Source organism: Engystomops pustulosus, chromosome 3 (assembly GCF_040894005.1).
Source record: "Engystomops pustulosus chromosome 3, aEngPut4.maternal, whole genome shotgun sequence".
Lineage (NCBI taxonomy): Eukaryota > Metazoa > Chordata > Amphibia > Anura > Leptodactylidae > Engystomops > Engystomops pustulosus.
In genome coordinates, this window is record NC_092413.1 from 198,536,889 (window position 1) to 198,556,728 (window position 19,840).

Sequence of the window (19,840 nt, forward strand, 5' to 3'; positions counted from 1 at the left end):
GGCACGAGTGCCAGAGGTAGCGCTCAAAACCCTCTCTGTGGGCACCCAGGCCATCGGCAAAGAGGACTCAAGGTATCTACGTGCACTGGGACTACAGTAGGAGTGAGAATGTGTGGACAGATCTGAATTATCATTGTATCCTTCTCCAGGCGCAAAAATTCTTCCTGTTCAGGGGACCTTGAATTTGTACTTCTATCTTCTGTATTGTATATTGGTGTCCTCAGGATGCTGATACAATTGAAAGCTACAACAGAACAGGGAACAATAAGTTCATTAAATGGCACTTTGTGATAAATAACTGGGTTTGGGTTGTAGTTTGGGCACTCAGTCTCTAAAGGGATCGCCATCACTGCCATGATCTCAACATGATCCATTCTAACAGAACAATGTGAGAGAGCGCATGGTATGTGCTTAACGATCTTCAAGATGTGTGGGACAACCCCCCTGTCAACTTCCTTCAAAAACTGTGACATGCCAAACATTGATTACATTTAGGCTGGATTCACACAAACGTATGCCCGTTGGGCCGTAACTGGGCAGGCATACGCCCGGTGTCATGCTGAGGCGGAAGGGTGACACAGCGATGCACGGCGCCATGACACGGGTAAAGATAGGGTCCTAATGAGCCTCCAGCAGATGGGCAGTGCATCCGGTGAAGAGGAGGGCAGTAGACCTACCGTGCATCTCTGTGCATAATATGGATACTGCGCAATGAGGGGAGTTGTACAGCGCTCGACTTCTCCAGGTGCACTGCGCATGCGCTGGAGGTTCATGCAGACCCATGCCAACTTTCTAACCAGGAGCCTATTTATCTCAGGCTGTAAGTGCACAATGGTATGATCTTCTAACAACAGTCTCCGACCTCCTGATATATCCCGGTGGGTGGCAGAGAAGCGCAGCGATGTGTTGCACTACCAGGGCACTTCTATGCCAGGTCTGTTTTCAGCCGCACAAGCAGTGATAGTTTTTTCTATGATGCAGCAGCACACAGAGGTGAGCTCAATAGTCTTGGGATTTTAAGCTCCAGCTGTAGAAGAGCAAAATGGCTGCTGACGGGTTTCCTGACATGGTGGAGATAAATGATGGCTGCACTGGGGGAAGGTATATAAGCTGCAGCCTTGGCACGGAGCGGGCAGAACTATGGTGATGCCACCTCCAGCCATGGTAACAAAGGGAAACACTAAAAATGTTGTATAGTGGGGTTTAGGGGAACCCTAACCTCCAGACATACCCACACCCTATTTCCCATCAGCTCACCAAGCCTGTGCCTCTCAGTGGTGAGTGAGTAATGTAGTCAGGACTGAGATAATAATCTGCTGGTGGTTTCTTTTCCAGGGTGTGTTGGGAAGTCTTGTGAGAATGTGCTTATTATAATGGAGCATGTGCGGGCAGGTCTGCCGAGCTAAGATGATGAAGTACGTGATCCAGAGCACAATACCCTTGTGAGCGAGGAAATCCATGATAAACAATATACTCCAGGAATACAGAGTGTGATCTGAGGGATAGATACAGTATAACGTAAAATGTGTGGGTAAAATTTCTTCCACGCTCTGAAAATGGAAACCATGTATAATACAGCCTAACCGTCAGGATAATACCGCTATATATATCACACATAATACAACCTGACCGTCAGGATAATACTGCTATATACATCACACATAATACAGCCTGACCGTCATATAGTGTCAGGATAATACCGCTATATATATCACACATAATACAGCCTGACCGTCACATAGTGTCAGGATAATACCGCTATATACAGCACACATAATACAGCCTGACCGTCACATAGTGTCAGGATAATACTGCTATATACATCACACATAATACAGCCTGACCGTCACATAGTGTCAGGATAATACCGCTATATATATCACACATAATACAGCCTGACCGTCACATAGTGTCAGGATAATACCGCTATATACAGCACACATAATACAGCCTGACCGTCACATAGTGTCAGGATAATACTGCTATATACATCACACATAATACAGCCTGACCGTCACATAGTGTCAGGATAATACTGCTCTATACATCACACATAATACAGCCTGACCGTCACATAGTGTCAGGATAATACCGCTATATACAGCACACATAATACAGCCTGACCGTCACATAGTGTCAGGATAATACTGCTATATACATCACACATAATACAGCCTGACCGTCACATAGTGTCAGGATAATACCGCTATATATATCACACATAATACAGCCTGACCGTCACATAGTGTCAGGATAATACCGCTATATACAGCACACATAATACAGCCTGACCGTCACATAGTGTCAGGATAATACTGCTATATACATCACACATAATACAGCCTGACCGTCACATAGTGTCAGGATAATACTGCTCTATACATCACACATAATACAGCCTGACCGTCACATAGTGTCAGGATAATACTGCTATATACATCACACATAATACAGCCTGACCGTCACATAGTGTCAGGATAATACTGCTCTATACATCACACATAATACAGCCTGACCGTCACATAGTGTCAGGATAATACTGCTATATACATCACACATAATACAGCCTGACCGTCACATAGTGTCAGGATAATACTGCTCTATACATCACACATAATACAGCCTGACCGTCACATAGTGTCAGGATAATACTGCTATATACATCACACATAATACAGCCTGACCATCAGGATAATACCGCTATATACATCACACATAATACAGCCTGACCATCAGGATAATGCCGCTATATACATCACACATAATACAGCCTGACCATCAGGATAATACCGCTATATACATCACACATAATACAGCCTGACCATCAGGATAATGCCGCTATATACATCACACATAATATAGCCTGACCATCAGGATACTACCGCTATATACATCACACATAATACAGCCTGACCATCAGGATAATACCGCTATATACATCACACATAATACAGCCTGACCATCAGGATAATGCCGCTATATACATCACACATAATACAGCCTGACCATCAGGATAATGCCGCTATATACATCACACATAATACAGCCTGACCATCAGGATAATGCCGCTATATACATCACACATAATATAGCCTGACCATCAGGATACTACCGCTATATACATCACACATAATACATAATACTGCAATTAAAATTAATAATTTGTACCCTAAATACTACAGGTTTTTATACTACAGGTTTTTAAAGGGAACCAGTTCTCAGCTTTAACCCCATTAAACCACTTGCCCTGTCAAGTATAGTATAAAATGTACTTTCTCTAATTCACGCTTTTGTATGAAATCTCACCCGTTTACCTATAAAAACAAAATCTCCTCCAAATCTCCACTTTTGCAGCTCACGGGACCACAAGACTGATACGATCTCAAAGATTAGATTCTTATGGTTAACATGACCCCAAAAGCTGCTATAAAACTGTTTCTAAACTTGACACATCTCAAGCAAAATATGACTCTTCTTTGCTCATTCTCACAGGAATTTGGAGATTTATTATAATGTAGTAATGAGCGGACCCGAACCACAAAGATGTATTCGTACAGAACTCTGCAGGTTTGGGTCCCAAGGACCCCATCCCAAACTTCATTAGAGGTTCATCAGAAGTTTGTGTTACTGGAGAGGGGTTTGGTTTCAGTACCTGAATGCGGACCAGTACAGTGTTTGTAAAATTTGGGTTTTAATTTTAACGGGTCCGCTTACCATTAATTATAGGTTAATGTGTGGGTGCTAGAAAGGATGTTTCATACCCTACCCGAGGAGGCTGGTAGTTTTAAGGGGTTTCCCACCAATCAAGTTAGGCCTTATCCACATGATAGAGCCTAACTTGCTGATTGGTGGGGTTTTTGAGTGACCCCCACAGATCATGAAAACGGGGGGGGGGGGGGTCCAGCGGGGTCCCAGGTACCTCCATGCATGGAACAGATGGCCATTGCTGCCGCATTCATCTACTATAGAGCTGACAACCCTGAAACCCCATTCTTGTGATTTGTAGGGGTCTCATCACTGAGACCCTCACCGATCAGCAGGTTAGGCCCTATCCTGTATATAGGGCCTAACTTGATTGGTGGGAAAACCCCTTTATTGGGTTTAAATCTGGTGACAGGTTCCCTTTGTAGCAATGCCCGGAAACTGACCCTGTACCATCAGGTGGTTCTGAACATCTTGCAGAACATTGCACTGATCCAAGTAATCGCAGTGATGGAGTGTGAGGATCTTTCCTCTGCTCGCCATGTAGTGAGCTGCCCTGCGCTGACACCTTATGTCTCCCAAATTATTCATGAGTGATTGATCTCCCGTCTACCCACAAGAATAGCAGTCACCCTACAGATACAGCAGTCAGTCAGACAAGCGGCGCTTTCCTCTATAGCCTGAGGACACTGATACGTAAAGAGTCAGATCCTAGGTGGGGGCGGAACGTAATCTGTAACATCAGAGGGTAACAATACTACAACATCTCCAAAAAATATCTTCCCTTATACATAGACACGCTGATATGTCTCTACTTCATAACAATTCGGAACAAACTGAGAAAAGCTGGAAGAGGGGACAAATCACTGCAGATTAGTTGGTGAATCTTTCCCACAGGGATTAAAATAATAATAATAATAAGAAGAAGAAGATGGCCTCCCCCTGTTGGGCGGTTTTGGCGGCAGTCCGGGATCCTATAAGGTCTATGGTCTCCTAAACCAAACACCAAGTTTGATACTGCCCTGTAGAGTTGAGAAAGAGATATCTGCATACATGTGTATATAGAACACACATGTATAGAACACACCACCCAGGACCTTTAAAGGTCCTCCAAAGGTCCACAAACTGCAGAACTGAAAGTTTAACACAAAGGATCCCTCTCTTTTTCCAAGAAGCTTGGTTCTGGTACCGTACGTAGGCAGTAAATGTCAAACCATTAAAGAAAATAATAGTTGGCTATTGACACACATGTATACACAAGCGCTTCCAGGACCTTCAAAGGTCCTCCATGGGTCCTTAAACTGCGGAAGTGAAAGTCAGCAGAAGGGATTCCCCTACTCCTTTCCTAGGAAGCTTGGTTCTGGTACCGTATGTAAGTAAATGTAAAATCATTGAAAAATAAGACTTGTGGGGGTCCCACAATTTTCAAACAACCCAAAGCCCATGGCAGTCTTAATCCGCCTCCATAAGCATGTAGAAAAAATACATCTGCAGGAAAAGAACATAAAACCAGCTATTATACATAATACATAAGGAATGAACTTGCCGTTTCTTGTTTTATTAGTAAGAATTTAATAAACTTCTCCACTTTATTAGTGATTTCTGCCTCCCTCCAGAACCGGATCGGTATAAAGGCTGCAAGCAACGTACACATATACTTCCCATTCATGGCCAGAGCTTTCTAATCCCTCTGACTCATTAAAGCCTTTTTTTATTTTATAAAACCTCATTAATTAGTCTGTGTTGTTAGCTAATTCCCCATTCCCCGACAGATTAACCCCTTCCCTGCCAGTACCAATCAGATTTATTACACGAGTCTCTTATCTACTGGAAAGATCTTATGGCAAAAAAGTTATCAAGCTTAATACATAATTGAAGTGCAATGGCCAAAATGAGTCTTTGCAAATGAATGGGAGCTGATGTGCAGTTACCAGGTCTGACCACTACACTGTGAACGGAGTAGTCTGATACTTTTGTTGTCCTCTTTTGAGGATTTGGAGTAGGGGGGGTTCTAGGTGTTGGACCCAAAGCTGCATTGAATTGCTTTTGAATTGTGTTTTGAAACACAATTCAAGCACATTGGGAAGAATTTAAACCTTAAAGCTAGTATTCAGGAACCAGCATTGTTTTGCCTTTCTAACTACACCTTGGTAAAGTGTCTTGGTAATCCGCAGAAGTTTTAGGTCACATGACCCAACGACAGCAAGACTCAGGTCTTCCTGTGACGTCTCATGTTGTGCCATCTTCCGGTGGATGAAGTGGGCCGTACTGTATGCACCTCCCCTCTGTTCTAACCACTCCCATGTCATTAGTTGGAGGGGTGTTCAAAGGACATCTGCACACCCCTCCAGCCACTGCTATGGGAGTGGCTATCACAGAGGGGGCGTGCATATAGTATGGCCCCCTTTATCCACCGGAAGACGTTAGGAAGTGCAGAATCCTTTGACAACCCTCTACCAGGGTAAGTCTTAAATGGCTGACCCTATTAGGGTCTTATACTTACTCTCAAAAAGTGACCATCTAGATATATACGATTAAATTAAAATTCATATATACAATTAAAAATCTATCATGATAAACCAGGGACACTTACTCATAGATCCAGGCATTATGACTGTGGTAATCTTCTTATATTTGTTATCAATAGCCTCCTACCTTAAAAAATCAAAAATTATGCTATTGAGGTAGAAGGGCACTGGGGAGCCCCTTCCATGCTGCAGCGTCACAGGCTGTTACATTGTGCAATATCACTTCCCCCCTCCCAGCCTGTGCTAAGTGAGATTACATCATGTAGTGGGAGGGAAAAGTGCTGAGGGAGGAGGGGAGACAGTGTAACAGCCTATGAATCTGCAGCTCGGAGGGACTCTGTTAACACCTCCAGAGTTCTTGTGGCTCAATAGCATAATTTAAATAGTTTATGTAAGAAGGAAGGAGGCCATGGATAACAAATATAAGAAGATTACCACAGTCACTGTGCCTGGATCTATGAGTAAGTGTCCCTGGTTTATCATGATGGATTTTGATGGTAGATTTAATGGAAAACCATTGGCTGACAAACAGATTGATCCAAATTGGATGGGAAATGATAAGGATATGTCGTTGTTATTTCAGCCGAAGTTACAATTTTATGAAAGTTGAGATGAAACCTTAAGTTGTATAATTGTATTCGCCAAATCAGAGGATAGAAGAATAAACGAGCCCTTACATTAGGTGACGGTTCCTTGTGATCATATTTGAGGTCTTCTTTTCCATTAACTTCCGCTTCTTTGACGTGATACGATCTGCCTTCGATGAAAGCGATATAGTCTTTGTAGGAGCAGAGCGGTCCTGCCAGGATGCCCATGAAATTGCAGCAGTAACTTAAATACTCCAGTAGACTTGGCATGCGTCTGTAATAGAGAGATAAGCAGCGGGTGAGATGTGAGGCTATAGACAGAGCGAGAACACAGGCCGCAAGAAACGCAACTTTCATCTCAACCGCGCAAACTTTCATTGTTACAGCAAAAAACAACATCATCAGGATTATAATAGCTTATAACAAAAGCTAAAATTCCACAGAAAGTTATGAACAGGTTAAAGGGAACCTGAATCCTCGCATATCTTAGCCAGTGCGGACATGTCGTACAGGCAGGTCTACACAACTCAACAGAGAGGAAAATAATAGAAATTACCAAACAAAAAAAGCGTTCAGATTAATATTCCCCCAATAGTTATGAAAAAAAAAACTCTCATTGGCTTTAACTAGGAACGAGCCAATCCCCAAAAACTGGATTTGTAAAACTTCATCAAATTTCTCAAAAAAATTTAGGGGGAAAATTATCATATGCCGGCACAAAAGAGAGCAAGCTCACCCTCCCCTCCGTCCCGCCAGATACATCAAGAGGCTTAGGCAGAACTAAAACTACGCCAGGTCCGACTAGGGTTGTGAAAGTCTCTGTAAGGAGAGCTCTTCCTTCACTCACTAAACCAGTTCCCTACACTGTACTGATGAGATACAAAGAACCAGTGCTGTCTACAGTTGGGAATCTGTTCCTTCTGGAATAGATATACTGGTTTGGCGTTAATCCCGCATCATGTCATTAGGCTTCTTGAAAGTCATGCTTGGTTGTAAGGGGGATGCCTTATAAAGCAGCTAAAAGAGGTGTGGTTTTCCTTATTCCATCCTGGAAAACGTATTTGCATATTTACCAGATGTGAGACACAGAGGTAACAGCAGCTGCCCCCATAAACATCGACTTCCCATGAATCACAGCAAGCGCTTTCTTCCCCTGGGGAAGATACTAGGGCCACCTCTCATGCCCCATTTCCTCAACAGGTACCGTAGTCACTTTTTGCCAGAGATTAGTCACCTTTAGTTACCAGGTGGGGAGTCACTTTAAAGGAAATCTATCACTTCCCCTTGCGGTAGTTAACTATTAAAAAGAACTTTGTTTTCTGGTAAATGGGGTGTCTGAAAAGAGGCTCCCCCACTAGCTTCTAAAAGCAACACATCATCACAAAAAGTGACTCCTCTCAGGCTCAGCTCATTTGCACATGGATTTGCAGGTGTTTTTTTTTTATAGGTAAATAGGTTTAAACATAAGAGGGAACTCTAAAGAGGATATTTCATATCCCACTTGAGTGGGCGATTAGTTTAGTGGTGTAAAAGGTGGCAACAGAGACCCTTTAAGTGTCCCCACTGTGTTGTTGTATAGGATTTTTATAAAGCTATAGAGGACATCTACCACCAGGTTAAAGGATTGTAAACCATGCACACTGATATACTGATGTGTGCCCATCTGGCAGGATCTGCTCTTATTTTAGCTTCTTATGTCCTGGGTTTTACAAAAAAAACCATTGAAAGTTATGTAAATGAGCCTGAGGGGCTCAGGGCTCCATAGATGTTAACTGAGCCTGGAGCCCACCAGTATGTCAGTGTGCTTGGTTTACAGTCCTTCATCCTGGTGGTAGATGTCCTTTAAAATCATATAGTGAAATTCAGCCCATGGCTTTGTTGTGTCAGTTTTCACTGATGTTTTTACATTGTAATCATGAACAAAGAAGCTCATAGAAGGAGGATGTATCATACGCTCAAAGCCCCCCACTCAGTACCCACCTTATCTGGTGGCGTGGGCGTAATTTCCGGGCGCATCATGAGCCCAGACCAGTTCTATGCCAGCTCCAACTTAAGTAGAGCCACACTAGAGCCTGCACCCAAACTTGAGATATAGCTATTCACTATACAGGCTTACAAGCCCTGATAAAACACCCCCATTATTAGATGGATAATTAGATAGACAGACATGACAAAATTCTGCTACGCTATGCAGATCCGACATACAAAAAAACTCCTTAGCATTGAAAACTGAAGAAATGTCTTCAAAAAGAGAGACGTCTCTTCCATTCCCACACAGACACACAGTTGAATCCGTTCCCTTGCTATTCCCCCTCTTTCCTCCCTCTCTTCTTACTTTGCTGATTAGGCATTTTTGCAGATTTTTTTTTTTTTTACAACACGCCAAGCTGTGATAATCAGATCCTAAAACAAAAGCAAATAGAAGATTGTTCCAATTCCAGATGATGAGAGCGAGAACAGAGCGCTGTATCCACACGGGCAGCGATGTAACCACTGGGGGAGCGGAGACAGATGCTTACAATTACCAGAAGCGCCTGACCTTTCTCAAGGAGGGAAGGAAAGGTGATGGTCGATAAGACTCGGAGTGCAATATTCTGCGTAATACATAGGCTGCCGCAGAGCGTCACACAATTACACCGCGCTCTGACCCAACCTCAGTAATGTGCATCTCAGCATTTTCTCCCCCATTACATCCATTGCTTTCTGGAGGCAGAGGGAGGTCATTATCCTGATTTAATGGTCCATTATGTGCACCGAACACATTCAGTAAAGACCGAGAGCCTCTCGACACCTGTCTTCATAAAAACAACTTATTCAACGCTACTATTATCCGCCTGTGCGGCCTCTCCTCATTGACATTACCTACACTCATCTTCTAAATAAAGAGCAGAGGGATATTTATAGATGCGGATATAACAGGCGCATGTCACTAAAACCTGATGACAGGACTCATCTTATGCATTGGAGACAAAACGGCCATGTACTCAGCAAAGAATACTAATCGTGGAACAAAATCAGGGCCGCCATCAGGGGGATTAGTGTGATTGTGCTCAAGGGGCCCCAAGGAGGAGAAGGGGCCCCATGTCACAGAAAAAGCTTCCATGGTGCAGGGAACTCACTGTACACATAGGGCCGGATTATCATTTTGTTGGGGGTTGAAGCTTACAAAATCTGCCATTTTGGTGCCCCATACTTCCTAGTGGCAGCCCTGCCCACAATTACCTGATCTGATAGGTTTAGGCACTATTAAAGAATTTATAAGTGCAAAGAAAGTTCAATAAAACTGATATAGATGGATTTATTAGAAGCAGAAACATAAGTTTATGGCTACAAACAGATTAACCATCTTAATATGGATATGCAAATCAGCCTGCAAGTGCACTGGAGGCGGGTCCAATTTCCCAGGCCTATTCCCAGTGCCCTTGAAAGCTGAACATAGCTATAAAGATACATTAAAGTCACGTTGTCCTGCCAAATCTAGGTCAATATGCCCTCAAAGGGAATCTGTCAATAGTTTTGACAATGCTCTTACAAAATCATTGGATACACAGGAGCCGGTATTAGCTAGTCTGGGTATTCAGACATTGTGTGTTTTACATTACAGTAGTCCAAAGGTTCTGATAACACAGGAACAGGAGTACTGAGCAGCAGGTAAGTTATCAGCCTGGATATCTATAGCGTCTCTCCTGACGTCTGACACTACCATATCATATACTGTTATATAAGACCAGTAATCGGAGGATCCCATAGGTGACAGAGGAGTCACATTTACTGTTCCCTGTATTTGCTGAGCAATGGGATACTGCACCCTGATGACACGAGGGCCATAGTACATAGAAGATAATATTAACAGAAGCCAGAACATCTCCGAGATAAAGTAGTGGTAGTCACATAACTATCATTGCTTTTCTGATTGATAAAACCAGGGATGTTACTACTAATCCACAATGTTCCCTACATCCCTAGATGTGTTACCACTAACACATTAACTTCCCTAGACCACCAGGGATGTTAGCACTAACCCATTAACTTCCCTAGACCACCAGGGATGTTACCACTAACCCATTAATTTCCCTAGACCACCAGAGGTGTTACCAGTAACCTATTCACTTCCCAAGACCACCAGGGATGTTACCACTAACATATTCACTTCACTAGACCACCAGGGATGTTACCACTAACCCATTAACTTCCCTAGACCACCAGGGATGTTACCACTAACCCATTCATTTCCCTAGACCACCAGAGGTGTTACCAGTAACCTGTTCACTTCCCAAGACCACCAGGGATGTTACCACTAACATATTCACTTCACTAGACCACCAGGGATGTTACCACTAACCCATTAACTTCCCTAGACCACCAGGGATGTTACCACTAACCCATTAACTTCCCTAGACCACCAGGGATGTTACCACTAACCCATTAATTTCCCTAGACCACCAGAGGTGTTACCAGTAACCTATTCACTTCCCAAGACCACCAGAGATATTACCACTAACATATTCACTTCCCTAGACCACCAGGGATGTTACCACTAACCCATTAATTTCCCTAGACCACCAGAGGTGTTACCAGTAACCTATTCACTTCCCAAGACCACCAGGGATGTTACCACTAACATATTCACTTCACTAGACCACCAGGGATGTTACCACTAACCCATTAACTTCCCTAGACCACCAGGGATGTTACCACTAACCCATTAACTTCCCTAGACCACCAGGGATGTTACCACTAACCCATTAATTTCCCTAGACCACCAGAGGTGTTACCAGTAACCTATTCACTTCCCAAGACCACCAGAGATATTACCACTAACATATTCACTTCCCTAGACCACCAGGGATGTTACCACTAACCCATTAATTTCCCTAGACCACCAGAGGTGTTACCAGTAACCTATTCACTTCCCAAGACCACCAGAGATATTACCACTAACATATTCACTTCCCTAGACCACCAGGGATGTTACCGCTAACCCATTAACTTCCCTAGACCACCAGGGATGTTACCGCTAACCCATTAACTTCCCTAGACCACCAGAGATGTTACCACTAACCTATTCATTTCACTAAACCACCATAGGCGTTCCTACTAACCTATTCACTACCCTAAACCACCTGAGATCTCATCACTAACCCATTCACTACCCTAAACCACCAGAGGAGTTCCCACTAACCTATTCACTTCACTAGACCACCAGGGATAATACCACTAACCCATTAATTTCCCTAGACCACCAGGGATAATACCACTAACCCATTAATTTCCCTAGACCACCAGGGATATTACCACTAACCCATTAATTTCCCTTGACCACCAGAGGTGTTACCACTAATCCATTTATCTTCCTATATCACCGAAGGTGGTATCAATAACTCTTTCACTTCCCTAGACCACCAGGGATGTTACTAACCTATTAATTTCACTAAACCACCATCGGTCTTCCTACTAACCTATTCGCTTTGCTAAACCACCTAAGATCTCATCACTAACCCATTCACTGCACCAGACCACCATTGGTGTTGCCAGTAATCTATTTATCTGGTCTAACTCCAATCCTCCATACTACTTACAGTATGCTTCATGGGATTTGTACATAACTTGTTATGATTTTAGATATCGACATTCAAGGGAAAGGGAAATCACCCCGAACACTACTACAGTACATATTTCTCATTACCATCTGAGCAATAGTAAGTCCCATCACCCATCTGGTACAAGAGTTGCACTCCCCATTTATCTAACATTGATGGCCTAAGGATAAAGGATCGCTGCTGGATCGGTGCAGAATCCGGGACTGTCCGACCGAATCTGTGACAGCTGGGAGTCATGTCTGTCTGTCCATGAACAATTACCCTGCAAGGACCTTATGATAGCATTCATGAATATAAGATAAAGGACGTTGGTTCATGGACAGACAGAGATCACATGACTCTTTATCTGCGGCCATTTTGTGGACAGGAATCTCTGGCTGGTGAGGAAAAAAACAGGAGGCTTCACTTTACTAAGCTGGGGGGCTGTGTATGGGATACAGTATATTACTAAGCTGGGGGGGCTGTGTATGGGATACAGTATATTACTAAGCTGGGGGGGCTGTGTATGGGATACAGTATATTACTAAGCTGGGGGGATGTATATGGGATACAGTATATTACTAAGCTGGGGGGATGTATATGGGATACAGTATATTACTAAGCTGGGGGCTGTATATGGGATACAGTATATTACTAAGCTGGGGGGATGTATATGGGATACAGTATATTACTAAGCTGGGGGATGTATATGGGATACAGTATATTACTAAGCTGGGGGGATGTATATGGGATACAGTATATTACTAAGCTGGGGGGCTGTGTATGGGATACAGTATATTACTAAGCTGGGGGGCTGTATATGGGATACAGTATATTACTAAGCTGGGGGGCTGTATATGGGGTACAGTATATTACTAAGCTGGGGGCTGTATATGGGATACAGTATATTACTAAGCTGGGGGATGTATATGGGGTACAGTATATTACTAAGCTGGGGGCTGTATATGGGATACAGTATATTACTAAGCTGGGGGATGTATATGGGATACAGTATATTACTAAGCTGGGGGGCTGTATATGGGGTACAGTATATTACTAAGCTGCGGGGCTGTATATGGGATACAGTATATTACTAAGCTGGGGGATGTATATGGGGTACAGTATATTACTAAGCTGGGGGCTGTATATGGGATACAGTATATTACTAAGCTGGGGGGGGATGTATATGGGATACAGTATATTACTAAGCTGGGGGATGTATATGGGATACAGTATATTACTAAGCTGGGGGGATGTATATGGGGTACAGTATATTACTAAGCTGGGAGATGTATATGGGATACAGTATATTACTAAGCTGGGGGATGTATATGGGATACAGTATATTACTAAGCTGGGGGGATGTATATGGGGTACAGTATATTACTAAGCTGGGGGCTGTGTATGGGATACAGTATATTACTAAGCTGGGGGGATGTATATGGGATACAGTATATTACTAAGCTGGGGGATGTATATGGGATACAGTATATTACTAAGCTGGGGGGATGTATATGGGATACAGTATATTACTAAGCTGGGGGGCTGTGTATGGGATACAGTATATTACTAAGCTGGGGGGCTGTATATGGGATACAGTATATTACTAAGCTGGGGGGATGTATATGGGGTACAGTATATTACTAAGCTGGGGGATGTATATGGGATACAGTATATTACTAAGCTGGGGGGATGTATATGGGGTACAGTATATTACTAAGCTGGGGGATGTATATGGGATACAGTATATTACTAAGCTGGGGGGCTGTATATGGGATACAGTATATTACTAAGCTGGGGGGATGTATATGGGGTACAGTATATTACTAAGCTGGGGGATGTATATGGGATACAGTATATTACTAAGCTGGGGGGATGTATATGGGATACAGTATATTACTAAGCTGGGGGGCTGTGTATGGGATACAGTATATTACTAAGCTGGGGGGCTGTATATGGGATACAGTATATTACTAAGCTGGGGGGATGTATATGGGGTACAGTATATTACTAAGCTGGGGGCTGTATATGGGATACAGTATATTACTAAGCTGGGGGGATGTATATGGGGTACAGTATATTACTAAGCTGGGGGGCTGTATATGGGGTACAGTATATTACTAAGCTGGGGGCTGTATATGGGATACAGTATATTACTAAGCTGGGGGATGTATATGGGATACAGTATATTACTAAGCTGGGGGATGTATATGGGGTACAGTATATTACTAAGCTGGGGGCTGTATATGGGATACAGTATATTACTAAGCTGGGGGGGGCTGTATATGGGGTACAGTATATTACTAAGCTGGGGGCTGTATATGGGATACAGTATATTACTAAGCTGGGGGATGTATATGGGATACAGTATATTACTAAGCTGGGGGATGTATATGGGGTACAGTATATTACTAAGCTGGGGGCTGTATATGGGATACAGTATATTACTAAGCTGGGGGGGGCTGTATATGGGATACAGTATATTACTAAGCTGGGGGGCTGTATATGGGATACAGTATATTACTAAGCTGGGGGCCGTATATGGGATACAGTATATTACTAAGCTGGGGGGCTGTATATGGGATACAGTATATTACTAAGCTGGGGGATGTATATGGGATACAGTATATTACTAAGCTGGGGGGCTGTATATGGGATACAGTATATTACTAAGCTGGGGGGATGTATATGGGATACAGTATATTACTAAGCTGGGGGGCTGTATATGGGATACAGTATATTACTAAGCTGGGGGGATGTATATGGGATACAGTATATTACTAAGCTGGAGGGCTGTATATGGGATACAGTATATTACTAAGCTGGGGGGCTGTATATGGGATACAGTATATTACTAAGCTGGGGGGATGTATATGGGATACAGTATATTACTAAGCTGGGGGGCTGTATATGGGGTACAGTATATTACTAAGCTGGAGGGCTGTATATGGGATACAGTATATTACTAAGCTGGGGGGATGTATATGGGGTACAGTATATTACTAAGCTGCGGGGCTGTATATGGGATACAGTATATTACTAAGCTGGGGGATGTATATGGGATACAGTATATTACTAAGCTGGGGGATGTATATGGGGTACAGTATATTACTAAGCTGGGGGGATGTATATGGGGTACAGTATATTACTAAGCTGGGGGATGTATATGGGATACAGTATATTACTAAGCTGGGGGATGTATATGGGATACAGTATATTACTAAGCTGGGGGGATGTATATGGGGTACAGTATATTACTAAGCTGGGGGATGTATATGGGATACAGTATATTACTAAGCTGGGGGGCTGTATATGGGGTACAGTATATTACTAAGCTGGGGCTGTATATGGGATACAGTATATTACTAAGCTGGGGGCTGTGTATGGGATACAGTATATTACTAAGCTGGGGGGGGCTGTATATGGGATACAGTATATTACTAAGCTGGGGGCTGTGTATGGGATACAGTATATTACTAAGCTGGGGGGGGGGCTGTGTATGGGATACAGTATATTACTAAGCTGGGGGGGGCTGTATATGGGATATAGTATATTACTAAGCTGGGGGGCTGTATATGGGATACAGTATATTACTAAGCTGGGGGGGGGCTGTATATGGGATACAGTATATTACTAAGCTGGGGGGGGCTGTATATGGGATACAGTATATTACTAAGCTGGGGGGATGTATATGGGATACAGTATATTACTAAGCTGGGGGATGTATATGGGATACAGTATATTACTAAGCTGGGGGGCTGTGTATGGGATACAGTATATTACTAAGCTGGGGGATGTATATGGGGTACAGTATATTACTAAGCTGGGGGGCTGTGTATGGGATACAGTATATTACTAAGCTGGGGGGATGTATATGGGATACAGTATATTACTAAGCTGGGGGATGTATATGGGATACAGTATATTACTAAGCTGGGGGGATGTATATGGGATACAGTATATTACTAAGCTGGGGGGCTGTATATGGGATACAGTATATTACTAAGCTGGGGGCTGTATATGGGATACAGTATATTACTAAGCTGGGGGGCTGTATATGGGATACAGTATATTACTAAGCTGGGGGGATGTATATGGGATACAGTATATTACTAAGCTGGGGGGCTGTATATGGGATACAGTATATTACTAAGCTGGGGGCTGTATATGGGATACAGTATATTACTAAGCTGGGGGGCTGTATATGGGATACAGTATATTACTAAGCTGGGGGGATGTATATGGGATACAGTATATTACTAAGCTGGGGGGATGTATATGGGATACAGTATATTACTAAGCTGGGGGGCTGTATATGGGATACAGTATATTACTAAGCTGGGGGCTGTATATGGGATACAGTATATTACTAAGCTGGGGGGCTGTATATGGGATACAGTATATTACTAAGCTGGGGGATGTATATGGGGTACAGTATATTACTAAGCTGGGAGATGTATATGGGATACAGTATATTACTAAGCTGGGAGGCTGTATATGGGATACAGTATATTACTAAGCTGGGGGGATGTATATGGGGTACAGTATATTACTAAGCTGGGGGATGTATATGGGATACAGTATATTACTAAGCTGGGGGCTGTATATGGGGTACAGTATATTACTAAGCTGGGGGGTGTATATGGGATACAGTATATTACTAAGCTGGGGGCTGTATATGGGATACAGTATATTACTAAGCTGGGGGGATGTATATGGGGTACAGTATATTACTAAGCTGGGGGCTGTATATGGGATACAGTATATTACTAAGCTGGGGGGATGTATATGGGATACAGTATATTACTAAGCTGGGGGGATGTATATGGGGTACAGTATATTACTAAGCTGGGGGGATGTATATGTGGGGCAAGATTTTATTTAAGCTGTAGGGGATCTGTATATGGGAGCTGTATATAATTTAATTGGGGGGGGGGCTGAATAACGAGGCAGGGCTATATAAAAATTTTATATAAATGTATATAAATTTTATATATATATATAGTATATATTCATTTGGGGGTTGCTATATATTCACATTGGTCAGGGGAGCACTCTATGTAAAATCATGTAACATACAACAGGGTAACATTGTGGGATATATTAGCTATAGGATACAATAGATTACAGGTCCCCTACTTAAGAACACTCGACTTACATACGACCCCTAGTTACATACAGACCTCTGGATATTGGTAATTTATTGTACTTTAGTCCTAGGCGACAATAATCAGCTATAACAGTTATCACAGGCGTCTGTAATGAAGCTTTATTGTTAGTCCTGGTTCTTATGACAACCCAACATTTTTCAAATCCAATTGTCACAGAGACCAAAAAAGTTCTGTCTGGGATTACAATTATAAAATATACAGTTCCGACTTACATACAAATTCAACTTAAGAACAAACCTACAGACCCTATCTTGTATGTAACCCGGGGACTGCCTGTACTTTGCATCATGTAAAACAAATGTTTGGGGGGGGTCTGTATTAATAAATTGGGGGTGTTGTATATTGATGTGCTGTACCTGCTATAATTCCAGTAGAAATATATATATATTATGAAGGGATGTTTATATGTGGGGAGAGTGCGGTCAGTTGTGTTGTGAGGGGTATATATTATTTAGGAGCACAGTGTTGTTATCCAGGTGACTTTATACTGTAAGTGACTGTGGTATTTTTAGGGACGCCGGGTGGAGATGCTGCACGGAGCTGAAGATATCTGCCCGTGAACTCAGCAGTGATACGTCATGGATTGGAGAACCCGGAATAAAGTCCTCCTGATGGAAGAGATTGTCATCTATAAGGTACTAGATGTAACTCTCAGAACCTGTAGTCAGTCACACAGTGTCAGGGAGCTGTCTGTAGGGTTGTTAATTGTTAGTAAAGTTTTCAGCATTTACTTAACAGGGGGGGGGGGGCAGCATTTTAATATTCGCCTCAGGCAGCAAATATGCTAGAATCGGCCCTGCCTGACCCCCACACTTACACACACATTACAAAAAACATGAAGTAAAGTGGCCAACCCCTCTAAGCTCTCTGTTTAGTTTTTTCTCAGTCCACCAAAAAAAACAAAACAAAGGATGATGTACAGAAGAGAAAAAAAAAACGAAAAAACATGAAAACAAAAAAGACCCATATTTAACAGAAGACAAGAGAACAAGCCCTGATATTGATCATCTAACCCAAGAAGAGCTGATCAATTAAAAAATATTGGAACACCCCTTTTACTATCCTGAGGCTCAGTTTACTTAGAATAACACTATAAAAAGAAAAGGGACAGAAGGAGTTGTCATGGGGAAATTGTTTATGAAGGAGACTGTAATTTTAACCTATGATCCTCTGAATGGAAAAAATTACGTAACTACAAGGAAACTCAGAGAACTGTAGACATGTAAGGAATAAGCAATGTACAGAGTAATAATATATGTTATCATACATTATACAGCAGCTCATCCCAGCATATGATAACATATAGTGACACCGTCTGTTACCATTCTCTTCTCTTCTAATTGGTTTCCTTACAAACCTCCATAGCATGACCCAGTTATTTGACGGGATATTATAAGATACTAAATGTACTATGATCCAAAATGTCAATCTAAATCTAGACTGGAGAGAGAAAAGATAAATGAAGCTTTTAATTAAATGTACAGATAATCTGCCATCTATGGTATAGGTTATTACATTATAGATCAGTGGGGTCCCACTGCTGAAAGAAACCCAACTATTCTTTTGGCAGCGGGACCCTAACCATTAGTTAGAATAGTATCTGCTAGAAGTGGTGATGTGCTGCAGAATTTAACATATAAGTTCTGTAAAGTGAATGTGCTAAATTCATATAAGTAGTAGTCTGCTTAAACTACACTATGGGCTGTGAAAGAGGTTCCCTTTAAAGTTTAGCATTATGCATTACTACAACCACCACTAGAGGGAGCTTTAGTGTAGTCAATGTATAAACACTATGCAGTGAGCTCCTCAGCTCCCTCTAGTGGGAGCTGTAGGAAGCTTTGTATCATGTAACGGGTTACCAACTATACTTTGTAAAAGTATTGGGGATAAAGAGGTTCTTTCTTTCCACCTCTATGCAAGATTAAAAGCTTTGTGAAAAAAGTTTGCAATTATATAAAGTAGGTCAGGCTGCCCTGTTTTTACCTCTAGTATATGGCATCATTATTACAGATCCATACTGACTCAAATTCAGTGGGACAGTCTTGGATTTGGGTTCTGTCCTGGGTAGGAGACGACAAGTCCTAAGCTTAATACTATCTGCATCTTCAGACATGTATTTAGTTAAATACAGTAGCCGTGCCAGTACTGGAAGAACAAGGTATTCCCCAGTCATCGTGTTGTTCAGTGCTTCCTACAATTAATGTTATGTAATGGGGACAATTAGCATCAGAGGATTCAGCATCGGGTTCTCCCTCCAGCTCAACAGAGACACA

At 42.4% G+C, this 19,840-nt stretch overlaps 1 protein-coding gene across 3 annotated transcripts in view; it reads right to left on the minus strand.

The window, feature by feature from the left end:
* MBOAT2 (membrane bound glycerophospholipid O-acyltransferase 2) overlaps positions 1-19,840 on the minus strand; it is a 150,676-nt gene that overhangs the window by 16,730 nt on the left and 114,106 nt on the right. For all 3 annotated transcript variants that reach the window (XM_072143538.1, XM_072143537.1, XM_072143539.1), the window contains one exon: positions 6,908-7,091. In XM_072143538.1, coding sequence (XP_071999639.1) covers positions 6,908-7,091 — 184 coding nt within the window. The remainder of the gene's footprint in view (positions 1-6,907; positions 7,092-19,840) is intronic.